Source organism: Tinamus guttatus, unplaced genomic scaffold, assembly GCF_059628265.1.
Source record: "Tinamus guttatus ecotype Peru unplaced genomic scaffold, ASM5962826v1 Tinamus_guttatus_pri_ptg000344l, whole genome shotgun sequence".
Taxonomy (NCBI): Eukaryota; Metazoa; Chordata; class Aves; order Tinamiformes; family Tinamidae; genus Tinamus; species Tinamus guttatus.
This window is the reverse complement of record NW_028288878.1, coordinates 165,681-177,340: the sequence shown is the minus strand read 5'-3', so window position 1 is coordinate 177,340 and position 11,660 is coordinate 165,681. Positions and strand designations below refer to the sequence as shown.

At 52.0% G+C, this 11,660-nt stretch overlaps 1 protein-coding gene across 1 annotated transcript; it reads left to right on the top strand.

The window, feature by feature from the left end:
- KRT80 (keratin 80) lies at positions 1–10,914 on the top strand. Its single transcript, XM_010224456.2, has 9 exons — positions 1–364; positions 2,767–2,981; positions 7,240–7,300; positions 8,316–8,411; positions 9,097–9,261; positions 9,789–9,914; positions 10,014–10,234; positions 10,587–10,642; positions 10,733–10,914. Exons 1-9 carry the CDS (start codon positions 38–40, stop codon positions 10,912–10,914), a joined length of 1,449 nt encoding a protein of 482 aa, XP_010222758.2. The 5' UTR covers positions 1–37.
- The last annotated feature ends 746 nt before the right edge of the window (positions 10,915–11,660 follow it).

The window sequence follows — 11,660 nt, the reverse complement described above, 5'->3', positions numbered from 1 at the left end:
TGCCCTCCCGCGGCGCTGCGAGAGCTCCGGGCTGAGCATGACTAACCCTTGCAGAGCATTCAGCGGTGGTTCCCTCTCCTCCTGGGAGGTGGCAGGGAAGATGAGCCGAGGAGGAGCAGCCGGCACGTCCCCGGAGCGCCGGGGCTGCAGCAGCCCCACGGGGATGCTGAGCGGTGCCTACGACTCCCTGGGCCTCTCCGGAGCCGGCGGATACCGACGCTCTTCTTATCCCTCCTTCTCCATCGACGGGAGGCTCCTGGTCCCTCTGCACCTGGATATCGACCCTGACTTCCAAGCCATGAGAGAGCAGGAGAAGGAGGACATCAAGCTGCTCAACAACCAGTTCGTGTCCCTCATTGAGAAGGTAAGATGAGCACAAGATGCTGAGGACCATGGTGGTGGGGGGGAAAAGGGATGGCAAGCGGGCCCTCAGGAGGCTCTGCAAGGCCTTCCTAAGCTAATTATTGCCAGGCTCTAAGTATTAGGCCAATTAACCAATTAGTTGCTCCTTCAGTGCTATCTGCTTTAACAAGGGCTACTATCAGCACCAGGTGATGATGGGCCACAGCTGTGGTCAGCAGTGGCCAGTGCTTCACCCAGCAGGTCCCTTGGGTGGGTGACAGCGATGCCACCGGGGGACATTGTCCCGCCGGAGCAGGGGACACTAGGCCTTGGGTAGGTCCCCAGGGGACACAGGGCTGGTGGAACCAGCACGAGCAGCAAAGCTGCCCAGGGGACGGTGACCTCGGTGACCGCGTGGGGGACAAGGGAGGCCCCGTGCGCCCGCGTCTCCCTCCTCAGCGCTTTTTATTCTGCGGGGCTGCAAACTTAGCCAAGAAAGTGTCGCTTTCATCTCTTCAGATCCCTGAGAAGGCAGAAGGTTTTCTCAAAGCAAAACAATTCATCTAGCTGAGGCAGGTCGCTGCAAAGCCCTGGTGCTCTGTAAACAGATGGTAATCTCCCAGGAGGATTGCTTCACTGCATCCACAATACCGGCTGCCCGTGCCAAGCTACTACGGCTTTGGGTTTGCTTTGGTTTAATTCTAGCTCTAAGAGAACCTGAATTCACACTGGGAAGGAGAAGGGTGAGGGGCAACCATCGCTCAGAGCATCTACCCAGACTGAATAGTTGGGTGCCAAGGGCTGGTCCTGCGTGGAAGGGCACAGCAGCCTCTGTGTCTGGGCTTTTCCAAGCATGGCTCTTGGCAGCATGAGTTTGGAGAGGCCCTGGTTTGCAGAGCCCTACACGAGCAGGTTTTGTTGCATGTGCTGCAGGCTTGGTCCCTCGGCCAGCAGGATGGGGATGGGGACATGGGACAAGGCCACAGAGCAGCACAATAAATCGCTGCCGTGCAGCGAGCCCGATCACAAGCAGTGCTCCGTGCCATGCGAATGGACATGGAAGTGACAGACCCTACAGGTTTGCTGATAAACCCAACCCTGGAATCAGCTGATAAGCATGCACTGCAGGGCCTGATGGACAGAAGATACATCTCAGTTCACTGCTTTGGAGTTTAATGCTGAAAGCTCCTGTCTTTAGCTTTGAAGGTTGCAATTCTGAGCGATACTTTGGTCAAGCGGCCAATTTCAGCCATCTCCCTGAGGCCACAGGAGAGTAATGACACTTCCTCGTCACAGAGAACTTGTCTTTTTATTCAGGAATTCAGGCGGCCTCAAGTCCAAGCAGCTAATTCCTCAGATAATTGACCACAATCAACCTAAGGGTTTGCTGCTGATGTATCTCCAGCAGGCTCTTCCAGACCTGCTGGTATTCCCTTTCCATTTGATCTAGATACAGCAAGTCCTGTCTGCCACCTGGACAAGCGATGGAGCCTCCATTTGGAGGCCTAACTTTAGGACCAGACTTTAGTCATTTCATCTGTATTCAGAAATGGTTTTCCAGGAAGCGAGGGCAAAATGTGGTGGCTTCTCTGTCACAAAGATCAGGTTAAAAGACTTTATAAGACTTGTGCTAAAGACAGAGCCTGTACAAGAATTCAAAGTGCAAGCAGAAGACCCCAGTGGGAGGTTTGGGACCTGGAAAGCTTGGACCTTCTGCAGCATCACCCTTAGTTCTCAGCCTTACACAGGTGCACACAGAGTGTCACACTGTCTCCAAGCCAGGCCAGAGCAGCCAGTCACCTGGCTGAGTTACTGACTTGGTGTCATACAGTAAGTTGTTGGGAAGAAAGCCAGGATTAGGTCTCTAATAGCAAGACATGAGATCCTACCAAGCAACCCCCTTTTGCTAATAACTAATAACTAATTGAGTATCTGACCGCTTTGCTGCTGTGTCCCGTTCCCTCTCTGTTCAGATGACCTCCTCTTTAGAGGATGCCATCTCTCAGCACTTATATCTGCAGGGTTTTCAGCATATGTTGGAGTTGCACAAAGCTCAAGGCCAAACAGAAGATGCAGGATGATAACACCTGTGTCCCACTACTCACATGCACGGGGTATAGGCAAAACTGTGTCTCTCCTTATAAAGCAGATGCACTTGTATCAGGCTTGAGTTGTGTCTGTGAGAATTCAGGCTTCTGGATAACATTGGAAGTGACTGAAAACTCACAAATTACCTGCTGGAATGTGACTGAAGGAATTTGGTTTTGTTCTGTGTAGTGGCAGAGAGATAGCAGTTAAATAATTGAAGTTAGATAAGAGCATAGAAGATGGAGTGTTACCTGAACAGCTTCCAGCTGCTCCGAAGGTCTCTGGGCAAATACCTGGCTGACACTGTTACCAACATCTCCAAAACCTCCTCTGCAGGTCCAGAGCTTGGAGCAGCAGAACAAGATCCTGACGACAAGGTGGAACTTCCTGAAGGATCAAGACAATTCCCATTCCGAGTCAGACATCAAGGCCATCTACGATCAGTACATGAGCAAAATGAATCAAGAGATGAAGGCCCTCAGCTACGAGCGGGAGAACCTAGAGCTGGAGCTGACAAAGGTGCTGGATACCATGGATAACTTCCGAAGCAAGTAAGTCCTAGCAGAGCAGGATATACAAGGGGGAATGTATAGCCCATTTGCAGGGTATCGGGTCAGCTATATGGACAGGAGCTGTAGGGGACAGATTTAACATAGACTGTCATTCCTTGGAACAAACTCCCAGCTTGGTGTGTACTGTGCATCTGAAGGTAGCTAGTCTCTTCCTGCTTAAAGAGATAAAGATGAGGAGAACCAGGTGGAATGAGAAATGCCAAAGAGCACGGAGTATCTGGGAGACGCCTGGGGCCAGAGAAGAGCAGCTCTGGGGAATATGATTAGGAATGACAGCCACTAAAACAAAGAATTCCTTGTTCTCCCCACCGTTCTCACAAACCAGACCTCGCTACCAAACCCAAACAACCTTATGGGTCTAGGCTGCTGAATTTTAAACAAACAGCCCTTCCTTTCATCCCCACCCCACACAGTTTCATGCAAAATCCCCTGCTTTGGCACAAAGGTCAAACTACGACCCAGAAAACTTCTTGCGAGGAGGTTTTCAGGCAGCTGAGACTTGAAGGGAGAATCAGCTGCCGAGTGCTTATCCCTGCTTTTGCCAAGAGCCTGGAGATCTTCCGATAAGAGCATTCAGGGATGTGCGGGCTCATTCAATAGCACAATGCTGCTCTTATTATCGCTGTCATTTGCATACCACACAGATGAATCCCCAATTAGAGACTTTCCCTTCCAGTTACACCCATCTGCCTACACAAGATCTCCCTCCTGAGCCTTCCATGTTGATCTGTAGCAGAGACCCATGCAGGGAGCAACGCTGCCGTTGACAGACATCCCTGCAGCAATTCCCAAACCTGTTCCCGATGTACAAAGCGATGCATAAATAACAACGGTGTCCTTCTCCAGGGAGCTTAGCCAAGGATCTTAAAGCTCTTTGCAGGCATTGATTAAATAAGCTACTCTGCATGTCTGCAAGTCAGGGGAGAGACTGATAACTCCACTTGACGAGGGATTAACGGAGACACAGCCGTTAAACGCCGGATCGGGAGCTGGAGGCGCAACGGGCATCAGTTCTTGATCTTACACTAAGATCACAACACCTGGGTCCTCCCAGGAATGAATCATTTGTATTTGTATTCCACATAGGAATCCCCGAATCCATGCTGGTATGTGGGTGTCTGTCTGTCTCCACTTGATTTGGGTGTTGATTTTGCAACCCAAAACTTGTTATCACAGAAACAGATAATTCAGATATTGCTCTGCTGACATGTAGAGACCCTAAGCTTGGACCAAAACCACAGAGGGGAAGGTGCCCTCCTCTCCCTGCCCTAAAGAGCAGGTTTCTTAAGGACAAAGCTGCTTAAATGAGGCAGTTGTCATCTCCCCTAATACTCGAAAATCATGGACAGTTCCGCATAGTTGGACAACAGGATAGACATCTAAGGATGCCAAATCCCTCAGGACTCCAGGATAGGCTGTGAGACACCCCCTCAAATACACATATAGGGAGTAAGACAACAGCACGTGCGCTAGCACCTTATTAGACAGCAGAGAATCCACAAGGGGCAGCAGCTTATGATTAGTGGCCTCGACAAGGGCTTCTGCTCTGTTAGACATGGACAGGACACAAAGCCACAGGAAAGGAGCCTCCACAAATTGCTCTGTCCCTAGAACATCCTCTTTTCCTTCATTTGTGGCATCTTCCCCTGCGCTTTCTCCCATCCGGGAGGCACAAGCCCTGTCAGGGTGACTTGAGCAGCAACCAGGCAAAACCCACCCTGTCATTGGGCTGCTGGTGACACCCAAAGCCAGCGTGGGTGAGTGTTTGTGACGGTGACAAGCCACCGTCCCAGCGGGCAGTGATTCACGGGCAGGGAACTGCAGCATCTGCTGCAGCTTCTCCAGGCAGCAGTGCAACCCCGGCCGAGCAAAGGGGCTGCCGAAACCCATGCAAGTCTTACAGGCTTCCAGCTCACCTGAAGACCTCTTTTCCCAAGGGAATTTTGGGGGGGATGGAGCTGATCTCTCAAGATGCAACATGCGGAGCACATGGTGCTGCACAACATATCACATATGTGGAAACCGCCCATGGGATGGGGGGTGACACAGGGTCTCACAAGCTGCTGCTTCAGGAAATCAGGCTAAAACCCAAGCCCTGACACAGGCCAGGGTAGGGATGAATGCCCAGAAGGGCACATCTGCACAAGTGCTCACTTGAGTTCCCCAATCTTGTGATTTGCACATGCAAAGGCCCATTTGAATGGGACGCATGGAGCTTTTGCATGTGTTGACTACCCTGGGACGCGATTGACAGGATGTTGCAGGGAAAAAAACAGGGGCTGAAGCCTTTTGAGGGCCATACGAGATCCAATGATTGCAATAGTAAAATCTTCTCACCTCCAGTTTGGGCAGTCGACAGCCCTCAACCACCACCCTCTAGTCTGTTGTCAGCTCCTCCTCACCCCACTTAGTTGCTCCACCAAAAAAAATTGACTTAAGCCCATGTCACCAAGCTGAAATCCATCCCATCTCCACCCAAAAGTAGTCTTGAGGCCCATCTAGAAAAGAACATAGCCTGCCCGAGACTGGGTTTGCCTCGGAACACGCGGGTTTGCTTCTCTACGGAAGAAGCCCAAGGCTACCAGACGCCTGCCTTAAGAGCACGGAGCGAGCTGGGATGGATTGATGCCTGACTGCACGGGGATTATCTTTAAGAAGATAATGCTGTAATGTGCCTGTGGAATGCTCCATCCCGTTGAGTCATCCCTGGCTGCCAGGCCTCTCCGGAGCCGTGCGGCGAGCGTGTTTGGCTGGCTCGGCCTGCTCCCTTCCAGGCGGGAGGGTTGTTTGTTCCCTCCGCGGGATTATGTCAGCGCCTTGCAATGCGCGGAGCTGCTTCGGCAGGCCGGGACGGCCCGGGATGGGGCTGGCTGCAGGAGGGATGAAGGGAAGGAGCAGCAGGCTGTAATTAAGCTCCCTGCACAGTTGCTGGCTGGCTGCAGGGCTAACATCCCAACTACAGAGCAAAAAAAACTAGCCAGGGAAAATCTCTCACTAGCTGGTCTTATGAAAGCAGGCGAGAAGAGACTTTGACAGACTGGGAATCCATGGGATACCCTGGGAGTACCTTCCTGCAGTGCCCAGGATGGTCATTTAGCTTCTACCTCCTTCCCAAAGGTCTCAGTCTTACCTCATCTGCTGATGTTCATAAGCAGCACTGAGAGGCTTAATGCACAGCAAGGAAACGCCATGAATAGGTTAAGAGGAGCCTGAGGAATTGGGGAAGAGCAGGAAAGTCAGGACCTCCTCGATAGAGAGCAGGAGCAGTCATGGTCCTGGTGAGAGCCAGTGCTGTCGTATCGTTTTTGGTCACACACCAGGCCCAGAAGAAGCCACCAGACCTGGTGGCTTCCAGGTCACGTTCCTGCTTTCAGGGACATCAGGGCTAGCCACACGCTTGTCCCAAGAGCCAGCAAGGGCTGTTGTGTTCCCTAAGCTCCCTTCCCGTGTCTGCTCTTTCAGGACTCATCGTTTGTCCCCGGGCAAAACCTTTGCCAACTTGGTCCTACCTTCTCAAACCTGCTTTTAAACACCTGCAGGAGTGGTTCCTCTCCTGGATATTTAGCCCTGAGCAGCCCACCTCATCCCACTGTTTTCTGTTACCTTCTGCTCTGGGGGCTCCGTTTCCGCTTTGCTGTGTCTTGCATCCCTTCACAAATCCCTTTCGTGGCAGGAATAAGCTACGATGCCAGTCCAGCTTTTTCCCCCCGTTTACACAGTCAAAGCTTTCTCCCTCGAAACTGCTCACGGGCTCTGGAAATTAAACGCTGGTGAGACCTGAAAGAAAGAGGAGGGATTGGGTTGAAAGTCTGGCAAAGTTTAGGGCATGCAACTGGGTTTCACAGGACATCCACCACACCCCACTTCTCAGTGCCTGCTCTGTCTCTTGGTTGCAAATGCAAGGTAACTTGAGGTTGCTTAGCCCTCAAATTAAATTAAAATTAATAGTAAAGTTGCCTCCTGCTTATGCTAGGGTTCTTGAAAGCGTGTGCATGGTGTTTGTACCGAGCGGTTGGCGTGCGGTGACTTATCCCCACTCCTGCTCAGGTGACGGTAGCCAAGAGACTTTTCTGCTGCCTAGGGGAGAATAACCATGGTCAGAGCCACCAAGGAGGTGGCACGTTGCACAAAAAGCCAATGTGCCAGCGTTCCCTGAGACAGGGCAGGCAGTCTCAATCCACATCCATGGGTAACATCTCCGGGACCTCCTATTGCTGTTTTTCCCTCACTCTCTTAGATACGAGGATGAAATCCGCCTCTGCAGTGGCATGGAGTACACCTTCACGGAGCTCAAAAAGGTGAGTGACAACGGGAGCCTTCCCGGGGACACCCGTAGAACAACCGGGCCCCACGTCAGCTCTGTGGCCACAAAGGGCTTGGAGGAGCGGGATGGCCCAGGTCAACCAAAACGGGCCAGGGCTAGCGAGGACCATAAGAGCCCTTGCACCGCAGAGGTTTTGTGGGGTAACGAGGCCTTGAGAAGGCTGCCACAGGGCCAGATGGGGCTCCCGATCCAACAGCAAAGCACAGGGGAGTCCAGGCTACTGTTTGTTATGGAGAACTGCCTGGGCTTGGATGGTGCCTGTGTCCAACCACGCTGCAACTGCACCAAACAGCCCCAATTCCAGAAGGTCCAACACCCCCCGGCCCCTCCGAGGCCCCACCTCTCCTCCACACCACCTTTGGCACCTGCAGGATGATTTCACGGGTTGGGAAAGGCTGGAAATTGATAACCGTGTTTGCCTTTGCTTCCTGCCTCACCACTCCACCCTGTTTAACCAGCAACCGCAGCCGGCCCAGATGCAGCTGCATTTGAATAGCAGCCGAAATGGGCAGCTTTGTGCACTGCTTTTGCATTAAAAAAATATCCAAGGTGTAGGAATGCAAGGCACTATTGGACAGAGGAAACGTTCCCCACAAATGATCATTATAGCTAATTGCATGTTTTCCCCCCGACACACTCATCAGCCAGTAAGGGCAGTTCTGGTGACTGGCGTGGACCGCACGGAGTTTTCAATAAGCCCTGTTTTTAGTGGTGAACAAAAGATGAGTGGGTACAGACCAGCCCTGCTTGTTTCCTTCTCCACCCCGGCTCGCTGGAGACTTCCACCAAAGCAGGCTTATAAAACAAAACAAACTGTGGAGGAGAAATGTCTGCAAAGGAACCTCCCTCCCTGCAGAACAGGAGAGAAATTGCACAAGCACCCATCGATATACAGGGAGGAGGAGAGGCTGGTGAGGGGGAAAAGACCTCAAAATCCAAAACCCTGCCTCAAATCCAAACTGTTTCTTAAAACATTTTATCTCCTGCAGGATTTAGATGTGAGCTCCTTGCACAGAACTGAGCTGGAGGTAAAACTACATGGGCTGCAAGACCTGATGGACTTGAAGAAAACCATCTACGAGCAGGTACAAATGCAATGGGGAGAGTTGTCCCAACACACACACAAGCTACCATGCAAGAGATGGTCTTTTTTGAGGAAAGTTCCACTAAAAAAAGGGGCTTTATTCCCAATTTAGACACAAATGAGATCAGAATCCTCCCCTTGTGTATGGATCAGACCATGCAACTGGACATCTAGTTAGATTAATGGTTTAAGGCAGGGTCTTACCCTAAATCCACTCCATTTTAAATCCATTTTAAAGCCACCTCACTTAGGTCAAGTCCCCTCCCTACCAGACCATCTTCTGTTTGATTTGCTCCACGTCCCCTTTGCAACAGGATGCACTTTTTATCCATCCTTCCTGCCAAGAAATCACCCTCCATCTCTCTGGTCTCTCCTACCTGGAGCTTGTTTTAATGCTAGTCTAGGCCTGCTGGTACCCATTGATTTAAAAGCTGTCAACTTATAGACACATATATCCACTGGAGGGGCAAGTGAGGGAAACCTCGCTGGCAGTTTTGCTCACAGGATGTCGGGGTGAAGCAGAAGCAAACCTCAGTCTTGGTCCTGGAGGTCTCATGAGCTCCCCACACTGCAGCAAGAGGCTTTGGTTTGGCTAAGCTCAGCAGATCTGCCAGGGCTCTGCTCTCTCCTGGCCCGTAGCTTTGTTTAATATTTGCTCTCTTCAAGCTCTTCTCTTTGCTCTGCAGGAGCTCGAGGAGCTGCTGACAGAAATTAAAGATGTTTCTGTTGTCCTGGGAATTGACAACACGTGCAAACTTGACCTCAGCAAAATCGTGGAAGAAGTAAGGGCCCAGTACGAAGCGCTTGCGCTCCGGAGCTGGGAGGAGGCCGAAGCACTCACCAGGAGGAAGGTATTTGTCTCCTTATCTGACTGATACTGGGATGAAGCAGGGAAAGAAGAGGGAAGGATCAGCCTAGAAACTACAGGGATCAGCAGGATGCAGAGGGACAGGGAATACAGGGAGGGATGGGGTGCTAGCCCAAGTCAACAACTCCTTGAAGAGTTGAGATGCTTAAATTAAGATGCTTGAGATGTTTCAGTTGGGAGTTTCATTGCTCTAGGCTGTCTGCATTGTCAGTGCAGAAGCACAATGACATCTCCCAGGGACAACCCAGCTGACTGAAGACATAAGTGACCTTCTACTAGCACAGCCTCCAAACAGAGCAGGAAGGGATGTGACAAAAAGTGACCGCATGCTCTGCACGTGGCACAGCCACAGCCAGGAGAAGATTTGGCAGCGAGCCCTACATCCTTCAACACACCTATTTTGTTTCCCCAGTGAGGTGTTTTTCCCCCCAAGGGCAGTGGAAATCCTCACCGATTCCTTTGCCATCGCAGAGGAGGAGCAGATAATCCGCTCTTCCCTCTCTCCTGCAGCTGAATGAAGGAAACACCCAGGCAGCCACCTACGGGGGTCACCTCCTTGACAGCCGGCGGGAAATTGCAGACATGAACATACAGATCCAGAAGCTGAGGTCCTGCATCGTGTCCCAGAAGAGTCAGGTGTGTCCTGGGGTGGGCGACAAATACGTAGTTTACTAGTCCTGAGTGCTACAACACACCTAACACCTCCACTGTTTTGTTTTCCCATTGCAACATCAGTGCCTGTACTTGGAGGAAAACATCAAGGAGGCAGGGGAGCATGGTGAGACGGCCCTCAAGGATGCCAAAGCCAAGCTGGTGAGGCTAGAAGAAGCCCTACAGAAGGGCAAGGAGAATATGGCTCACCTGGTGAAAGACTATCAGGAGCTGATGAACATCAAGCTGGCCCTGGATGTGGAGATCCTCACTTACAGGAAGCTGATGGAAGGCGAGGAGAGCAGGTGAGCTGGACTTCCTCACTCCTGGACCAGGGAAGAAGGGAGGTGAATAGAGAGACCAGGAAAAAAAAAGACACCCCGAGCTTTGAGCCTGGCGTGGAGGGCTCCAAAGAAGGAGCAAAGCCCAGCAGTCCCCATGCAGCTCAGCCCAGTCTCTGACATTTCCCTTGCTTCCCCAAACTGAAGGGTACCAGCACTTGACCCACACGCTGTTGAGTTTCCCTTCACACCCCGACCGTAAAACTCTTCCCAGGAGGGCCAAGCTCCAGCTCCTCCTCTCTCTGGCACTGCATCCACTTTGCTACCTTCAAAGAATAACAGGCAAAACCCTCACGTTTTGTCCTTGTTTTCACAGCATGGAGTCGCCGATACCCACCATCATCAGCACCATCCACTCCAGACCCAAGCACAGTAAGTGGTTTCACTCACAGCTTGGTGGAGCAGAATGCAATGGAAACGTTTGTCGTATTTGTCCGCTCACTTCCCTCCCTCCATCCACAGCCTCCTCCAGCACTTTAAGGAGCTCCAAGGTGTTTGCAAGAGAAACAGGCAGTGCCACCAGCGAGGGCAGCGCCAAGGGGCAGCCCTCCAGAAGCCGCAGCGGCAGCTCCGCAGTGCCCGGTGCCCACGGCAGCGGCGCCCGGCCCAAGCGCGATTCCCTGTCCGCCACGGAGTGCTCCTAGGGGGACAGAGCCCCGCAGCGTAAGACACGGTGGCATCCGCAGCCAAACGAGGCCAAAGCACTTTCTCCCCAACTCAAGCCATTTGAGGGACCAAGGACAAGAACCTCTGTCTTTTTAAGTCTGTCTTTACAGCATCCCGGCTAACGTCTCTGTTAGGAGCAGAAGCCAAGCCAGGGTTTTAGAGCCTCTCCCGCTCAGCGCTCACACTAACTCCTGCTTCCGCTCTGGGTCTGCTTCCACAGAGAATCTGCATTCATAACCTCTGAGATCTATCCATAGAAAACTTGGCAAGAGGGGAAAGCAGGATTACACGAGCTTTTAACAGGGCAGCCTGAAGCCATCAGCCCATTTTAGCAGTGTTACTGACCCTTTCTTGGTGTTCTGTCTCAACGCTGGGGGGTCTGCGAGGTGTTTCCTGCTGTGGCTTTCAGGGGAGGGCAGCGCTGAGCTCGTCGAGTGGAGCTGATGGAGAGATGCAGCTAAACCACCCGGGCCAGGCGGATCTGGGACATTTTCATGTCTGGTGACAAACGCTCCGGATAACCTGGGGAATCCTTTGGGACTCCACAATTTTCAGCTAATTTTACTGCCCTTGGGGTGGTCCCTCATTCCCTCCCAAGCTAGAAGCTGTTTAAACTTACCTCTTGATAAAGCCTCTCTCCAGCAGAGAGCATCCACCGCCCTTATTGGCACTCCAAACTCTGCCAACAGTGGTGCTACGCCCAGGGTGAACTGGGCTATCCCCT